The sequence below is a fragment of the Miniopterus natalensis genome, chromosome 18 (assembly GCF_054644295.1).
Source record: "Miniopterus natalensis isolate mMinNat1 chromosome 18, mMinNat1.hap1, whole genome shotgun sequence".
NCBI lineage: Eukaryota > Metazoa > Chordata > Mammalia > Chiroptera > Miniopteridae > Miniopterus > Miniopterus natalensis.
The window spans coordinates 24,923,751-24,941,981 of NC_142098.1; the positions used below are offsets into that span (position 1 = coordinate 24,923,751).

An 18,231-nucleotide genomic window follows, 5' to 3' on the forward strand; every position below is an offset into this window, starting at 1 on the left:
GTTTGCTGGCCTTAGAGCTGATCCCTGAGGCTGGGGACGGATGGCAGGGCTGCCACTTGGTCCTGTCATCATATGCAGAGTGGAAGGAGTAGTCTTTCCAGGAAGCTCTGAGTCTCAGTGGTTTTGGGTTTTAAGCAGACTTAGGTTGAATTATATTCGCAGTAGGAGACTGTAATTACAACATGTTTTCCCTCAGAGGACAAATCTGATTAAACTACACCATTGGTTCTTTTTCACATCTCCAATTATTCTTTTTTTGGTTCTAAATTTAAAAAACAATGTATTCACTATAGAAATTCAGAAAACATAGAAAAATACTAAGAAAATAAAACCCAGCCACAATTCTAGTCCCAGGCTCTCCAGAAATGAAACAAGCATGTAGGAGAAGAGTAAACTGGGAAGACTGAGTTTTGAATAGGTGGAAATTTGCAGTTCAGAGAGGAAGTGGGGAAGGGTTGGGGAAGAAATGAGAAATTCTCCTACCCGTGGCTGTCCTCTGTCCTGGTTGTTTGTGGTGCACATGCAGTGAGGAGCTGAGGTAGCGTCACTCTGCTGCTAAGGTGATCTCTGCGTAGGCAGCCAGACATGTTTGAGAGGCTCAGCGCGCAGTGTGGTGGTAGGTGCAGCTGGACTTGGTCTTCTCCTTGGCAGGCTTTATACCCAGAGCGCCTACAAGAATGAGCTCCTGACCACCACGGTACCTGAGATCCAGAGGACCAACCTGGCCAATGTGGTGTTGCTGCTGAAATCTCTAGGGGTGCAGGACCTGCTGCAGTTCCACTTCATGGACCCGCCCCCAGAGGACAACATGCTCAACTCCATGTATCAGCTCTGGATCCTTGGAGCTCTGGACAACACAGGTGCTGTGGCCCCAGGAGCCGGGCAGGGCTTCCTGGTCTTTGCCTCTGTTCTGCACTGTGTTCACTGAATATCTGGATTTGCTCCTTTCTCCTAGGTGGTCTGACCTCAACTGGACGGCTGATGGTGGAGTTCCCGCTGGACCCAGCCCTGTCCAAGATGCTCATTGTGTCCTGCGACATGGGCTGCAGCTCCGAGATTCTGCTCATTGTGTCTATGCTCTCGGTCCCCGCCATCTTCTATAGGCCCAAGGTGGGGAGATGGTGTCTAGCTCTCCTTTCTTCCCAGAAGCCTCAGGGGGAGTTATGGGCTCCAGAAGGATTACAGAGTGCAGTAGTTTCTCTCTGTATTTATGAAAATGGAATGGAGCCCTGGCCGGGTGGCTCAGCTGGTTGGAGCACCGTCCCGTGCACCAGAAGGTGGTGGGTTTGATTCCTGGTCAGGGAACATACCTAGGTTGTGGGTTTGATCCCTGGTCAGGGCGCATATGGGAGGAACTGATCGATGCTTCTCTCTCTCTCTCTTTCCCTTTCTCTCTAAAATCAATAAACATATTCTCAGGTGAGGATAAAAAAAATTATTAAAAAAGTGGAATGGAGGGACAGGAGTCATGGTTTCTAAAGAATGATTTCTGTTAAGCAGGTTGGGGTCAGGGTGAGGGGAAAGGATGGGCTAGATCAGTGCTTCTCAGGAAATGTTTTGAAAATTTGCAAGAGCACTTTTATCTTCTAGTTTGGTTGTACCTGAAGTCTCACGTTAGGATTAATATTTTACTGTAAACTGCTTTATCTTTCTCATAGTGTTCGGGCACTATGTTGATGTGTTTGAAGTTGTGTGTGTGGGTAGCTGAGAACCTCCTGTCTCTTCTCAGTGGGCCTGGACTCCCTTGAGCTTAGAGGTCCCTTTTTCCTTCCCAGGGCCGAGAGGAGGAGAGTGATCAGATCCGGGAGAAGTTTGCTGTCCCTGAGAGTGATCATCTGACCTACCTGAATGTTTACCTGCAGTGGAAGAATAATAATTACTCTACCATCTGGTGTAATGATCATTTTATCCATGCCAAGGCCATGCGGAAGGTGGGGGCAGTGGCCCAGATAAGCAGGATGTTGGGATGAGGGGTGGAAGGCATGGGAAGGAGGGCTTTATCCTTGCCTACCTGTGTCCTGCTCTAGGTCCGGGAGGTGCGGGCTCAGCTCAAGGACATCATGGTGCAACAGAGGATGAGTCTGGCCTCCTGTGGCACTGACTGGGACATCGTCAGGAAGTGTATATGTGCTGCCTATTTCCACCAGGCAGCCAAGCTCAAGGTGAGCCCATTGGAGTTCTGGCCCCTTCCTGGTCTGATATTTGTCATGGGCAAAGTTCTTCCTTTCTCATTGTACAGTTCTGCAGATCTGGGCTTCCCCCACAAGCCTGGGTCAAGATAGTATTAAAGGGATGGGTTAGCTGCCCAAATGAGCAGCATCTTCCTGACGTGGCCTCCTGCTGTGTCTCTTCCCTAGGGAATTGGGGAGTATGTGAATATCCGGACAGGGATGCCCTGCCACTTGCACCCCACCAGCTCCCTCTTTGGAATGGGCTACACCCCAGACTACATAGTATATCATGAGTTGGTCATGACCACCAAGGTGAGTCTTTTCTGAGGTAGCTTGCATGATGTAGGACCACCTGGCTAGGCCAGGTTCCTTCACTGCCTTTTGGGATGAGCTTTGACGTTGGGAGGCTTGAGACCACATGCCTTGCTTTGAGGGGAGTTGAGGATGGTTTTCAGTTGAGGGTTTGGAGAAACTTGCACAGAGCTAACCTGTAAGTTATAGGGGTCTTGGCTGTGCCAGCAAGAATGTTTCCTATTTACTGCCTGGGATAAGCAACCCCTTGTGGTGTCATCATTAGAATGGTTTTCTGAGGGGCTGGACCTTTCCTCTTGGATGCTAGGGGGTGTTTTCTTAAGCATGGAGGAATTTGGGTGGGAGAAGGGATTAAAATTCCAGTGCCTGAGGCTTTCCCCAGCTTTTTTCACGCTCAGAGGGCTGGGGGGTAAGGCCCTTCCCACATATCTCTTAATTGTGGAACCACATTGTGAGGGGACAGCCTGGAGCCTTGGCCCTTCTGTGACCACCACTTTGTGGCCCTCTGCCTACAGGAGTACATGCAGTGTGTGACTGCTGTGGATGGAGAGTGGCTGGCGGAGCTGGGCCCCATGTTCTACAGTGTGAAACAGGCAGGAAAGTCTCGGCAGGTAAGGGTCCTGTGCTTTCCTTGAAAGTTCTGTTTGTCTCTGGGATCCATTTTGCCTCAGCCTGGTATTGAAGATACATCACATCTGACTACCCCCCCTTACTTCTCTTTCAAACATAGTGACTGTGATCTAGCCCATTTGGTCTGTCTGATTTCCCCCCACACACTCCAGTTGCTTGGTCTGCCAAGGCCTTTTAAAAAGGAAGTTATTGAAAAGTGCAGATGTTTTTAAAAGTGGGAAAAAACCAGTATAATGAGCCACCATAAATTCATCGCCCAGCTTCTGTAATTATGAACATTCTGCCAATTTTGTTTTGTTTATTCCCATCCCTCTCCAGACACATCCATATTTTTCCTGGAATGTTTATTTATTCATTTTTATTTTTTAATTTTACTTTTGTACTTTATTTTTAGAATGTATCAAGAATGCTTTTGTCTGTCTCTCATGATATGTTTGTTATTGTTTCTTATATATACTCACTGGCTCACCCAAATCTCATGGTGCTGCCCCATTTCCCTTGCTTTCCCAGCTGCCTCTTCATGGTCCACTCAGAGCCCCTGGCTGGTCTGAGGATAGGCCCTGAAGGGCCAGTTCCTGCTGTGGGCACGGAAGCCTATGCCCTGGGGGAGGGGCACAGCTTCCTGGGCAGCCTGTGAGGTTTCTTGCAAGAAACTGGATGCCTTTGAGCCTGGAGAACCTGCTCCAGAGTTCACGTGCCATCATTGTGTTGTGTGTGTTGGGATGGGCTTGAGGCATCAGGAGGCATCTAAGTGGCAGATTCACCGACTATCTCTCCTGCAGTTGTGTTCTGGTGGGTTCTGGTTTCCTCAGCATTGGGCCTCCAGGATCTTGGCCTGTTTTTGCAAGTCAGCTTGGGTGAAGGGGGATGGTTCCGGAAGGATGAGCAGGGCCGGCCACTCATTGCTGATAGATAGGCCGAGGTAGATTTTTCAAAACAGGAGATGCAGGGGTGGTAAGTGAGCAGAGGGGCTGCAGGCCTGCCCTTCAGCCCCAGAGGGAAGGACCCTGCACTGGATCTGCCAGCAGGGCCGAGTGCAGGAAGAGAGCAGAGGCTGCCTGGGAGCCAGCAGGGCGGTGGCTGTGGAGACAGCTGGTGGTGAGGGCTCAGGTGCCTTGAGGGAGCAGTGGGCCTTTCTCCTGGAATATTTTAAAGCATATCTCAGACACTGTGTTTTTTCATCCATGAACACCTGACTTTGTATCTCTAAAAGGATTTTTAAAAATTAAAATGTAACCTTCCTGCCATTATCACTTGACAGAATCAGTCCCCTTTTATCTCAAAGATAACTTTTTATAACTGATTTGCTTCAATTAGGATCCAAACATTGCAATTTGTTATGTGTATTAAGTCTTTTATTCTAGAGCAGGCTCTGTCTCACTCTTTTGATGGTATTGGCTTATGGAGATACCAGGTCATTTATCTTGTAGAATGTCCCATGTCTTGTGTCGGGCTGATTGGTTCCTCAAGATGTATAACAAGTGCCTTTATCCTATGTACTTTCTGCAAACTAGTAATTAATCTGAAGCCTTGGCTAGATTCAGGTTCAGCTGTTCCGGGCAAGGATGCACCAATGAACGTGGTGCTGCGAACTTCCTCTTAGATCCTGTCAGAGGCCTGGTGGTCTCACGATGCTGAGCTTGCCCAATGGTTCCACCTGATCCCTCCATTATAAATTCTCTGTCTCCTGCTCCATCTCCTCACAGTCTTAGTGTCCATGGATGGCTACCACCTAGGTCCATTATTTAGGGTTGCAGAATGTTGTGGGGCTTTTGCTTTCCCCCTTCTCAGCATAGTCCTCCCCACACTGGGCGTGCGCACACCTTTCTTATGTCCGAGCTTCACAGCGAGATGTAATGTCTTCCCTGTTTCCTGTCCTTCCTGGCATAGTCGTGAACTTTATAAGAAAATATAAGTACTTACTGAATTGAATGGAGTGCTGAGGCATGACAGGGTTAGGACTGAATCATCCAGTGTCTATCTTGAATTAGTGAGGAAAGCAGGCCCTGGCCTTGGTGCTGGGGCAGGGAGCCGCGTGGCCCCGCCTCTGAGAGCTGGTGTGGGTTACACAGCACCAGGCTTGCAGCAGGGAGATGGGTGCAGACAAGGCCTTCTTACTCACTGGTCCCCAGAGGCTCCCAATACCTCTCTCCCTTCTCTAGGAGAACCGCCGACGGGCCAAAGAGGAGGCCTCTGCCATGGAGGAGGAGATGGCGCTGGCTGAGGAGCAGCTGCGAGCCCGGCGGCAGGAGCAGGAAAAGCGCAGCCCCCTGGGCAGTGTCAGGTGAGCTTTGACGTCAGGACCCTGGCTGGGAGGGAGCCCCTAGGAAGCTCCAGACACCAGCATGATGGACCAACTAGGTCTCGATGCATGGTCATGATTTAAGAGAATGTGTAGAGGTGAGTTGGCAACAGAAGTTGACGGTGGTCACATGTGGAGACATGGAGGACGTCTGGACATACTTTCAAGGGGTGGTGATAATCTGTAACTGCCGATCATTGTGATGTTCTTTTGGGGCCAGAGGTGGGTTGGAGTAGCAGGGTAGGTCTCATAGCTTTACTGACAAGCCAGGGCTTGGAAAGCACTGGTGAGGGGAGGAGAGCCTTGGATTTGTGCATCTGTGCTGGTGTCTGGAGTTAGGTCAGTCTTCACAGGTGAAGGGCACAGTTTTTTGCAAGATTGCTCTCACTTTAGACACCAGCTGCAAGCTGGGGGATACCCAGGGTCACCTCTCACCTCTGACAAATTTGTTACAGATTTGGGGATCCCCACAGGCTCCCTCAAGTTTGATAATTTGCTAGAACAACACAGAATTCAGGAAGTTTTATTATAGCAAAAGGATACAAACTGGAACCAGCCAAAGGGAAAGATGCATAGTGTGAAGTCTGGGAGGGTCCCGAGTGCAAAGTTTCAGGTGTGTTCAGGGCAGCTTTAGCCTCCAGGCACACTGATGTGTGACAGCATGCAGAGTATTGCCAACAGGGAAGCTCATATGCGTTTCCGTGCCCAGTTTTATCAGGGGTTTCATATATAGGCGGAGATTGAATCAGCACCCATGTGGTTGACTCAGTCTCCAGCCCTCCTTCCCTCCCCAGAGGCTGGGCTCAAAGCACAGCCCTGTAATTACATGATTGGTTTTTCTGGCCTGGTGGCCCCCAGTCCTAAACCATCTTATTGGCATAAACTATTAGATGTGGCCTGAGCCATCCCCATGGCCCCCTTGCAGCCATGAATCACAGAGACACTCCAATCCCTTGGGAAACCCCAAGGGTTTAGATTACCCCCAGGAACTGGGGGCAAAAGCCAGCCAGAGTATAAGACACAGCTGGAGTGGCAGCCTGGTGAGGTGAATGGGAGGCTACCTCCACAGCTCACCCAGGGGGTATGAAAGGAGGTGCTAAGTAATCTTACAGCATTCCTTAGTGGGTATCAAATGAGGTGATAGTCTGCTCCCACTCACCAGTGGGGAAGGCAGGGGGGTGGAAATATGCTGGGGGAGAAGAACCACCAGCCTCAAAGCTGCTCACACACCAGTTAGAAACAGCAAAGCTCAGGCTCCTGGTCCTCCTGTGTATCCTGGTTGGAGTGAGCAGCAGTGTGATTCCTAAACCTTCTTTCTGTGTCTCCAGGGCTACAAAGATCTATACTCCAGGTCGGAAAGAGCAAGGGGAACCCATGACTCCTCGCCGCACGCCAGCCCGCTTTGGTCTATGAGCTGAGGCTGTCCCTGCAGAGGATGGGAGCCAGGTATTGAGTGGCTGGAGTGCCCTGGGCCTGCTGACAAAACCCTTTCATCTGTGTGCTTTCATCTGTGTATGTCACCGCCTCCGAGGGAGGCTCCTGCCGACCGCTAGGCTCTGCCAGGGCGGAAGTAGGATTCCTCAGTGCAGCCTCTGGGCCGCAGAGCAGCTGAGAAGCTGCGAGAGGTGGCTGGACCCATCACATCCAGATAAACTGTCCCAGGACACTTGGTGTATAAATGACTTGGCCATTGACTATGTTTTTTAAAATTCTTGTGTAAAGCAGCAAAACAGATCTAGAGGGAATTGTAATTTGGTTATAATTCAGGATTTGGAAATAAATTTATTATTTGTAAAATGTTACTGCATTTTTGACTGTTCCATTTTCCCTCACCACCCTAAGTCACATAATAAAGAGAAGATAGGCAGGACGCCAACCTGACTTTATTTGGATGGATCCTGCTAGAACCTTAGTTCATCTTGCTTCTGTTCTCCAGGCAGTGCCTCTTAGAGGAGGGGTTGGCAGAGTGGGATACCGCTGACAGGGAAGGAGAATGATCTGGGCCACCAGCACCCAGCTCTGCGAGTGCCAAGCTGTTCTAAGGCTGGTGGGTGGCTGGGAGGAGAGGGAGGTGAGCATCTGTGCATCTTTTGCCCCTCCCTGGGTGGGTTGGCCATTGCTCAGAATGGCAGAAGTTTCTACTCTTTGCATGTGTGAGGGTTGTGTATTGATGGGAAATAGTGTAAAATGCTGCTTATTGATTTTCACATAAAAGATGATCTTATGCTAGAATCACTAGTCTTGTTAAGCAGCCTCGTAAGTCTGCTGAGGTACCTGAGTATTTGGTCCTTATTTTGTGATTCCCTCGGGTTGGGCTTCTGCCACATGTGCTGCTTGCGAGGTTCTGTGTTGGGGCTGCGTCACTGACAGGCTCAGGGCTAAGAAGCACCTGGGTACTGGCCAGTGCTCAGCAAGAGCCCCTTGGCGCTTGGCTCACGCTGCTGACTTAGTTCCACTCCCTTCCTCACTCTGTTCCCGGGATTTGAATTTCCATCTGTTATAGCTCAATATAAGTTAACATTTAAGTCAGTTTTAGGGATGAGTTTGGAAGCCAGGCTTTACCAGCAGCACCAGCTACACCTGTACTTCCGTTCTTTTTTTACCTCTAACCGTCTTTATTGGGAATGCAGGTGGAAACTAACTTCGTGGCTCTGGCGTGAAGAGAGGGCTTCTGGCTGCTTCCCTGGGAAGGCTTCTGTCTTGGTCCTGGGTTGAAGGGCTAGCAGAAGTTGTCTATCTGCTCTGTGGAGAGAAGTAAGCTGGATATGTAGTCTATTTACAGACCCGGGCTTGGGCTGCAGTAGAACAGGAAAAAGATAGGTTCTAATTCATGGTTTTATTATTAACAGCCTGTGACTGGTCACAAACTCACCTTCAATTTCTTTAGATAAGAAACATGAGGCCAGAGAGATTATGGAAACCATGGCTCCAATCCCACCTTCTAGTTTAAAAGCAAGAACACCTGGCGAGGGACACTTGGCACACATGGGTGCCACCAGGTGAATGAGAGGCTCCTTAGCCCCAGGGACTCTACCGGAATCTGCCTAAGAATCTGTACCTGTGTCTCCAATGTTTTCTTTTTAGTTGGCAGATCCTGTCCATTGAGATCCACCTTTAAGTTCCTTTTAGCTTTAATACTCTGATTCATACCATCATTCCCTTGGATGATAACCTACTCTCTTTCTAGAGATACAAAAACATTTTTGTGATGACAGCCCTGCAGTGGATTCCTGAGACTGGCTTTCAGATTCTTGCTGTGAGGGAACTGAGGCCATTGCACTGAGCATCTTTACAGGGGTCCCTGCCTGTACTCAGTCACCTCCATCTGTCCTTTAGCGCCTAGTTGGCAGTAACAGGGTGCTTTAGACACTGGAAATGTCAACTGTTGAAGGTCTCAGGCTGAGATAGGGAACTCATTCTGGGGACCCCCAGAGCTCGCTCACCACCAGGAAGCTTCCTCCTCAGTTGGGCTACGCAGAGGAGGCTCAAAAGGCAAGTGTGTATGTGGCAACCTGGTGGTGCAGGGAGCTCCCTCTTCTCTTGGGGAAGGAGCAGGTGGAGGAGCCTGTTTGCTCGGGGTTCCTTTAGCTCAGGGGGGAGAATTAGACTCCAGGTGGGTAGAAGAGGATCTGTTACACAGGATTCTACTGGCACCAGGTATCAGAATCGGAGTGACATCCTCCCACTGGGTGGCTGAAGCACTTATTTATAATCCCCTCGGCTAAGTCCTAGCTTTGTGATAATTTTTTCTTTTTTGTTATTTTTAGAGAAGTTTCAGGTACACAGCAAAATTAACCAGGAGGCACAGAGATTTCTCTTGCTCCCGCACATGCACAGCCTCTCCCATTGTCATTGCCCCCCACAAGAGTGGTATATTTGGTACCGTAGGTGAACCTATACATCGCTATTCCCCCAAAGTCCGCAGTTTACATTAGGAGTCACTCTCAGTGTTGCACATTTGGACAAATGTGTAATGACGTGTCCATCATTAAGTATCATACAGAGGCCATTTAAAAAAATATCAGCTGTTCAAAGTACTTTTTTGGAACTAACTTCTTTGGTTATTGCTTAAAGAATTAGAGGCAGGCGCCCTGGCTGGTGTGGCGCAGTGGTTAGAGTGTCAGCCTTCGCACTGAAGGGCCATGGGTTTGATTCCCAATCAAGGGCACGTACCTGGGTTGCAGGTTCGATTCCCTGGCCCCTGTTGGAGTGCATGAGGGAGCCAACCAATCTACGTGTCTCTCTCACATCGATGTCTCTCTCTCTCTCTCTCCCTCTCTTCCTCCCACTCTAAAAAAAGTCAATGGAAAAAATACCAAGTGAGGATTAACAAAACAGACAACAACAACAAAAAGAATTATAGGCAGGCGACACGCAGCTTCCCTGTCCCTTCTCCTGTCTTTAGAGGAACTACATTTCTCTAAGTCCAACCCCTCTGCTCCATCAGGTTTCCTGTCTGAAGGCCAGGTGGCTGGGTGACATATCAATGTTTTTCTGGCTCTGCTGCCCCTTTGTTCCCCATAACTCGCTTGCCACCTGCTTGGCTCTGGTGTAATCCCCCCACAGGAAGTGAAAGACAACTTTGAGAAAAATGTACGACATTCAAAGTATCCAGGTAGTGTCACTTTCACCACCATATATGAAACCTTTTTGTAAGTTATAGACAAAATGCCTTCTTAGTAGACTGTCCTGGGGATTTTAATGACACTGATATTTGTTTAAATCAATGGTCCACAGGCTGGAGCTCGGAAGCCATTATTAGCAGCAGATTCTTCAGTCTTTGTTTCCTCTCAAAAATATATCCTCATGCTAAGTCAAATGGGGGTACCCAGTCAAAAGAGCATAAACAGACCACACCCATCACCCTGCCTCACACTGTGTTTCTGGAATTTGCCGTTCCCGAGTCCTGGCAGGGGCATCCTATGTGGCTATAAGCAGTGACTTTTCTTGGCTTTTGTTTGGCTGGGGAGGGAGGCAAGAATATTTAAGAATTGCTACCAACTACTGGGTTTCTTCCTTCACTTTTCCTTTCCCCCCACCCAGAAATGCAAGCTCTTTTCATTTCATTAAATACATCTTTGTTGATTTCAGAGAGAGGAAGGGAGAGGGAGAGAGAGAGAGAGAAACATCAGTGATGAGAGAGTCATTGATCGGCTGCCTCCTGCACGCCCCCAGCTTGGGATCGAGCCCACAACCCGGGCATGTGCCCTGACTGGGAATCGAACCCCGATCGCCTGGATCCTAGGTCGATGCTCAACCGCTGAGCCATGCCCGGCTAGGCTCGTTCATTTCCTTCTCTTACTTTACCTTAGTAACTATTTCAATTTCCTACAGACTAGAAATACAAATTCTAGACATGTACTCAGTTTAACAAAATCCTACCACAATAAAACAGTTTAGCTGTCCTTGGAGTTTGCTCTAATGGAATTTTATGTGCATTGAGCTGGCTGGGGAGAAAAATAAAATTGTTAAAAGGAGGAATGAAATGAGGCCAGGGGAAAGCAGATGGCTATCTCCCCTGCTCCACTTGGAAAATGCATCACTCATTTCTCCTCCTTTCTTTTGGGCCTCAGGATTACTTTCCTCTTTGAGGTTTTTAGATTTTTTTCTTCTTCTTAAATTCCAGACAGAGGTGGAAAGAATAAAAAAGGAGCTAATTATCTCTTGTTGGTTTATAAACTAATCCAGAAGCTTGCTTTGGGAATGACAACTCCTATACATGTGGAAGAGCCCTATGCTCATTAGAATCTAGAGAAAGCAGGATGAACACACTTCTGGGGGCTCACCGAGACTGCTGTGCTCATGTCTCTATTTTAGGGTTTGGGCCTGGAGATGGTAGCATGGTTCTAAGGTTCACTACACTGCAGGAAGTGGACAACACTCAGTAAATGTTAGCATATTGCAAAACAAGCTGGGGCCTCGATATGTTCTCGTAAGAGCTGATCCAGGTCGAGAGAGAGGGATGGGAACTCACTGTCCTCAGAAAAACGTGTGGAAATGATGCTCAGAGGAAGGCGCTGATTCTAGCAATATGAGGAACCCGAGGGAGCAGGGAGGAAGCCACAGTTTTGATTTGAGGATAAATTAATGAGGCGATTCCTCAAGGACTGGCCTTGTGGCCAGGCAGCTCTGTTGCAGTGTGACTTCCCTCTGGGGTAAGTGGCAGGAAAGTTAGCTGTGCAAGAGACAGGGTGCTCTTGTGTGGTTTCCAGAACACAGTACAGATGCTGATTCTGCCTACTCCCCTATTGTCCCCACAATTCCAACTGGTCACGGTAAGGGACAGATCTGAGACATGAGCACTTGTGTAGCAGCAAAGATTCTTAGATCAGAACAACCAGCCTTGTCTATAGACAAGGAGACAATGATCTCTGGTCCCAAGTTGTTAAGAAAAAGATCTGTTTTCCTTTCTCCTTCAAATTCCCAATCCAGTAATCTCTTGAAAAACATCGAGCTGTTCTTTATTTTGACCCAATGGGACTAAGACAACATCATAGTAAGTAGCAAAAGACAAATGGCGGACATACCTGAGCAGTGTGGAGTCCTGACAACCTTGGTGACATCCACTCTTTGGCTCAGGCCCTGGGTTGTCCCCCTCCAGCTCCAGGTGCCACACGCTTTCGCCCTCTGCATGGGCTCCGTTTTGCTGGTGCACAGCGTTTTACTGCATAACCTCGGGTGTCCGGATTTCAGCTTCTTATCCTCTATCTCTGTCTTCAGCTTCTTGTTTTCCTGCTGCAGATGGACCATTACATTGTGGAGGTGGCTGGGGAAGGAGAGGGAAGGACAGGTGGGTGTTTGGTGTGTGTCAGCTCCTTGGTTCCCCACTGGAAAGGACAGATCAAGGCACCACAGGAAGGAGTGACCTCACACACATTCTGTGGAAATGGAGGCCTCTGTGTGTCCCCTGGAAGAGGCCCCGTCCTGGGGTTGGGGTGGACTCTTGACCCACTGAGTCACCTCAGCTCTGGCTCTGTTTTCTTATCTGTTAGATGGGGACAACTGAATTTGACAGATGATAGAAATTTGACTGTAAGGGCCAGAGGGCTGTTACAAACAAGTCTGATCACATGTCCTGGGTTTCTCATGGCTATGCCTAGTAAACACTCTCACTGGGTTCTGATGCCAAAGTCCAAGTTCTTTCATGTCCATTTGCTGAAAGGTTGAAACCAGGGGGATCTCTTTTGAGAGCTCAGGCAAGTAACTTATCCCCATTTTACAGATGAGAAAATGGAGGCTGTAACGTAGGTGCGGGGGAAGGTAACTCAGCATATTTCCTGTGGCTCAGTTAACAGCAGCTATTCATATCAACAGTTCTATTTCTCCAAATCGATGCTGAAGGCAGTGGTGACAGTGGGCTCTGGAGCCAGACTTCCCAAGTTGGGACGCTGTCACTGCCACTTACTGGTTGTAAGACCATGGGCAAGTTATTTAGCTTCTGAGTCCCTCTTTCCTAATCCATAAATGGGGATTATAACTGCACCTAACTGGTGAGGTCTTATGAAGATTAAATATGTTAATACATGTAAAGCACTAGGAACAGTGTCTCACATGTGTACATAATAAATATCGGTGGAGCTATTATTATTATTCAAAGATGGTTTTCCTTCAAATAGGCTCAAGTACACTCAAAAACGAGTTCTTGCCTGGCCAGGGTGGCTCAGTGGTTGAGCACTGACCTAGCATCCAGGAGATCACGGTTCGATTCCCAGTCCGGGTACATGCCCGGGTTGCGGGCTCGAGCCCCAGTGGGGAGCTTGTAGGAGGCAGCTGATCAATGACTCTCTCTCATCATTGATGTTTCTATCTCTCCCTCTCTCCCTTGCTCTCTCTGAAATCAAAAAAGATATATTAAAAAAAAAAAGAAAAAAAGAATGAGTTCTTGCTCTAGCCGGTTTTGCTCGGTGGTTAGAGCATCGACCTGCATGGAGTGAAGAGTCTCAGGTTCGATGCCAGTTAAGGGCATGGACCTGGGTTGCAGGCTCAATCCCTGGCCCAAGTTGGGGCACGTTAGGGAGGCAACCAGTTGATGTATCTATCTCACACTGATGCTTCTCTCTCTCTCTCCCCCTTCCATTCTCTCTGAAAAGCAATGGAAAAAATATCCTCAGGTGAGGATTAAAAAAAAAAAAGAATTCTTTATGAAACTGAACTCTCTGGAACTTGGCACAGTATAAGAAAAAGCCTGAAGTTCTCTGTTACCCTCAGATTCTGACACTTTTTCTTTTAGTTAAACCCTTTCAGAAAATAGTTTTGTCCTAGTAAAAAATTTTTCTTTCTTTTTTTTTTCTAAAGGGAATCAAATAAAGAATCATCCTCAACTTCTTCTCTGGGCATATGCTTTGCCCTCTTGCTCTCCATAAACCTGGCTGGAGTTGAAGACACCCCTTCCCTTGCAGCCCCTCATGTCGTTGCCATACTCCACATGCCACTGGGCTTGCGGTGGCATCACCATGCCCTCATTCCCTGGCTCTCCGCCACTCTCCCAGGTCCCCTCCTGTCAGCATCCCCGATGCCTCCAACACGCCATACTTCCTCTTCAGATCACGGCCTCGCAGGTCCTACCTCTTTGTTCCAATGCCCTTGTCCTCTCTTTCCACTCGGCCACCCCTCTCTAGCCAGAGCCCGGAGCTGAGCTTTCCACAGATGGGCTCTAAGTGTGTGGAGATACCGCCACCTTTGGTGCAGGCTGTGGGGCAGCCACTGACTGGTCAACTTGGTCAAAGCAACCCCATCCCAGACCCTCCAAGTACACCAAACAAATGTGGTCATTTTCTAACAGAGACTGGGAAGCACTGCCCTAAAGCTCACCATTTACCTATTACTATACCACCTCTGAAATCTCCATTTCATCATCTGTATCTTTACCTCTATTCCCGAACTTGCAACACTCCTCTCCCACCACACTCTCTGCTGACAAAGCTTTGACCATGAATGTGAAGTGAGGCCACAGGGAAGGGTGAAGCAACAACTAGAAGGAACTAGGTCCCCAAATGACCCCATGGGACAGAGGAACCCCATCAACCTGGACTTCTTACCTCCTAGAGTTGTTCCTTCTAGGTTCTCTCTTTCTCCACTTGGAGATCTTTGTTACAGCAGCTTAGCCCCTACCCTAACTAATACAGTCTGCTTTCAGTGCCTGTTTCCTTCTCTGTATTTCTGACCTCTGAGAATCACAGAAAGTGACAGTGGGAAGGCACATGGAGACTATTAACCCCCTCTTATTGTTGTTGAAGGAACTACAGCCCAAAGAGGTAAAGTGATGTGAACAAGGTCACACAGGTGCCGTTAGGACTTGGGGTCTTTCCAAAGTCCCAGGCCCTTCCTGGAGTCTGATCCACATATCCAGTGAGAAGGCCAGTGCTGGCTCCTGGCTGAGCCTTCTCCTGAGGGCCCAAGCAGCAGCCAGGGTGGTACGGGGTGACTTACTCCTTTTCGCCAGTCAGCTTGGCGATATATTTGACCTGTTCACGGAGCTTTTCTCCTAGCTGCTCATTGGCGATCCTGTAATAATATCCACAAGAGAAAAGAGTTCCCAGACCCCTGTGAGCAAGAACACGGGCTGGCTAAATGGGACACTGGGTGTTCTCAGCAAGGCTTCTGCTGGGCCTCAGGTCTCTTCTTATCACCCAGTCCCCAGAGCTGGAACCTTCCTGGAACCTGGACATGAAGAAGACTCTCCATACTCAACTCCTGTGCAAATTCCCTGTGATCCCAGGTGAGTTCAACGGATCCAGGCGGTGAAGCCAGCCCCAGGCTGGGAAGAGGAAATCTGACCCTCAGTGAAGGGCCTATCAGAGCTGCTCCACTTATAAGTCAGCAGGGCCTTCCTTCTATCTTATCCCCAAGCCTTGGGGGTGGGCTGAGACTGGAGCAGCGTCCCAGAAGGGCAGTGTGTGTGAGTGTGAATGTGTGTGTGTTCTTCTGTACACGTATGGGTCCTTAGTTCAGCCCAGGCCTTGGGGCCCTGCCTTATTTTTCCTTCCTAACTTACTTGTGCTCTTTTGCCCACTGCTCCATGTTGGTCATGATCTTGTCATTCTCTCGATGCAGCCTACAGGTGTCTTTGGGCACACACCGCTGGGTCGGGCAACAGGGCTTTGGTACAAGAAGAAAATGAGATTGTAAGGGGTGGGAGCATAAGCCAATCACCTCCCCACTCTCAGATCAGGCCTCTTTTCCTGTGAGGAGAAACACTGCCTCTGCCGTCTGGCCCGGAGGCGAGGGTTGGAACTGCCACAGCAGGACTCCACCTCCGGCAGTGCAGGTTGCCTCCACACAAAGGTCACATCTCTGAGCAAAATGCAAACGTGTACACTTACAATAATGATTTTTCAGGCCAAGGGCACTGAAGTGGTTTGTTCTAAAAAAGCAGTATGTTAAGCCAACTTTTTAATATGGAAGAAAAAATATCTTGAGGAAGAGATGCCTTTTTTCTAATTGGAACAAAGGCCTTGTGGCCACCCCAAGGTATCCTGCAGCTGCCTGCCATGAATTTCGCTGCTCAGGGTGCCAGGCAGTGGGCATGCTGAGGATCTCTGTGGAGGGTAAATAAGTCAGGATGGGCTCTGGAGGGCAACTGCCCAGTAGATTATCTAAGTCAGTAGTGACTTCTTTCTCCCCCGAAGTGGGGCTTTTGTTTTGCTCAATATCTCTATCAACAAAGCCACAGGAAGATGGTTAGGTTGAAACAGATGTTATGGGCCTAGAGCACGCAGACCCTGCTTTGTACTACATAGAGCACATGTCTTTCCTTGTTCTCAGGCACTTCCAGACCCCACCAAGGGCTGTCTGGCACCCAGGTGGTTGTGGGATGTGCTGGGAGGAACTGGGAAGTGACCAGAAGCCGAGGAGCACCTACCTCCTTCTCGTCGGCGAGGAGGTTCTCTTTCAGGGTGGCCATTTCCTCCTGGAAGGCCCGGAGCTGCTCTTCTTTGGCGGCCAACATCTTGAGGTCACACTGGTGCTGCTTCTGCCATTGCAGCACTTGGTTGCTCATCTCCTCCAGCCTCTTGTCGAAGGCGTGTACCTGCTCAGGAGCACAGAGTGGGAAGGAGACCCCAGCTTGCTGCCCTGACCCCAGAGACCCATGACTAGGTCAGAGGACCTTTTCTCTGCTTTGGGATATTTGTTGGGGGGGGGGGTGTAATTTTATTTCCAGTGGCCAGCAGAGGGTGGCCCTGCTCTGATCGTTGCCTCTAGGCCGTAAGCTCACAAGGCCAAACAAGGGGAGGGAACCCATATGGCTCAGTGCTCAATGGTTCCAAGTGCAAGAGGTGACCTTGGGGACGTGGAACAGGAAGGCAGGCTGTGCCCCAGGCTGCTCCTCACCTCTAGCTCACTTTCCTCGTGGAAGCCTTGAAGTTTTTTTAATTCCAGGTTGAGCTTTTTCATCCTTTCCTCATAAGCCATGATTTCATCTTCCAGCTGAGCTTTCCTATCTTGGGCCTGTGTCAAGCTTCGGTTCAGGGACTTGTTCTCTGAGATTGCATGATTGAGCTTTAGGTAAAGATAAAGTGGATGAGAGTGGCTCTCACAGCCCTTTGGCCCTCTCTGCTGAGCCCTGAATGGAGAAGGGTTCCAATCTCTCCCTGCCCCCCAGGGCGGCAAAGACACACTGTCAATTTCCTAGTGTCCCAGGGAGGGTGGGAAGTGACAGTTGTTGGTTTTCTGCATCCCCACATTCCCTCCTGTTTCCTCTCCTTTCAGTCCTGTGAACTGATCAGCCAGATGTGATCAGCACAGGGATGGGGCCTCAATTTCCCTGATAATCCAGGCTTTGGAAAAGCCTTGCCCTGGATTACCCATGGGCAGAAAGATCTGTTAGATCTGGTCTCCATCTTGTTCCCCTCAGCCCTTCCCAAAACTAAGAAGCAGCAGGCCTCTGGATGGACATGCCCACTTGTGCCAGGTTTGCAAACAGCCTTGGGGACAGTCAGTAGTGTAGGAAATTGACTCCTATGTCTGCCCCGCCGCTAGGACAGTTCTTTGCCCCCAAACAGCCCTGGAGATACAGGGTGTGGCCCACCTTCTCGAGAGCTTGTGTCAGGTCGTCTTGGCAGGTAACTGACTTCCGGGACAATTCATCGTAGACTTCTTTACTGACCATGGTCTGCAGACACTTCTTCTCTTTCTGCACAGCCCTGTCTAGCTGGGCCTGCAGACTTGCTAAGGCCTCCTTCTGATGGGCTACCTTTAGGAAGGAGGAATATCACCGTCAAGGTTGGTGGCTTTACAGGCATCTCTGTGTCTACAGGAAACAGACAAGCACCGGGCTCTCTTCTCTCTGCACTAACCTGCGGAGCAGCGCGTGATAATGCCCTATCTCCACCTCATTGTTGTAAGAGGAAGAACTGCCTTTCTAGACTCTTCTGCACCCCTCTCCCCAGTCTCCCTTCTAGTTAGCATGTCTCCCAATACAAGGCCTACTATAGGTTCTGGGCCATGATGTGTCGAGTACATGAAGAGTCCCTTTCGCAGACTCTGCAGCCTTTGGTAAAGATCTGGAATCTAATTCTAGGATGGGAGACATGATACAATATCTCAGTTGTGTGCATGATGCCTCACTTTGTTCCTGGCATAATTCGCCAGACTTGCTGCACCAGGAAAGTAGGGCTGTGCGTGCTTTCTTCATTGCTATATCTCATCACTTAGAGCTCAGGGCATGGCATGTAATAGAGGCTCAGCAAACAGTAAATATTTTTTTTTGGACTGAGTAAAATATTGCATTGGACGATGTTTGGAATTAGAAATGCACTGAACACACAGTTCTGGCAGAAGTATATTTAAAAACTGAAGCCCGTGTCTTAAACTTAG

The 18,231-nt window shown here is 49.0% G+C and overlaps 2 protein-coding genes across 6 annotated transcripts in view; one reads left to right on the top strand and one right to left on the bottom strand.

Annotated features, from left to right (window-relative positions):
* The window catches only part of DHX38 (DEAH-box helicase 38), a 19,645-nt gene extending 12,428 nt beyond the window's left edge, over positions 1-7,217 (top strand). For 4 of the 5 annotated variants that reach the window (XM_087827421.1, XM_087827422.1, XM_016195955.2 and 1 more), the window contains 2 exons: positions 652-860; positions 956-1,324. In XM_087827421.1, the coding sequence (XP_087683547.1) occupies positions 652-860; positions 956-1,290 (544 nt within the window). In that variant the 3' untranslated portion in view covers positions 1,291-1,324. Of the gene's footprint in view, positions 1-651; positions 861-955; positions 1,325-1,775; positions 1,932-2,027; positions 2,163-2,357; positions 2,484-2,998; positions 3,095-5,275; positions 5,398-6,743 lie in introns of those variants that run through there. The other variant, XM_087827424.1, reaches the window with a different exon arrangement.
* Positions 6,913-18,231, bottom strand: part of PMFBP1 (polyamine modulated factor 1 binding protein 1) — a 44,464-nt gene continuing 33,145 nt past the window's right edge. Inside the window, exons 15-21 of the mRNA XM_087827425.1 lie at positions 17,444-17,608; positions 16,747-16,914; positions 16,277-16,444; positions 15,410-15,513; positions 14,845-14,919; positions 11,943-12,181; positions 6,913-8,157 (exon numbers count right to left, since the gene is read on the bottom strand). Of these exons, the coding sequence (XP_087683551.1) occupies positions 8,135-8,157; positions 11,943-12,181; positions 14,845-14,919; positions 15,410-15,513; positions 16,277-16,444; positions 16,747-16,914; positions 17,444-17,608 (942 nt within the window). The 3' untranslated portion in view covers positions 6,913-8,134. The remainder of the gene's footprint in view (positions 8,158-11,942; positions 12,182-14,844; positions 14,920-15,409; positions 15,514-16,276; positions 16,445-16,746; positions 16,915-17,443; positions 17,609-18,231) is intronic.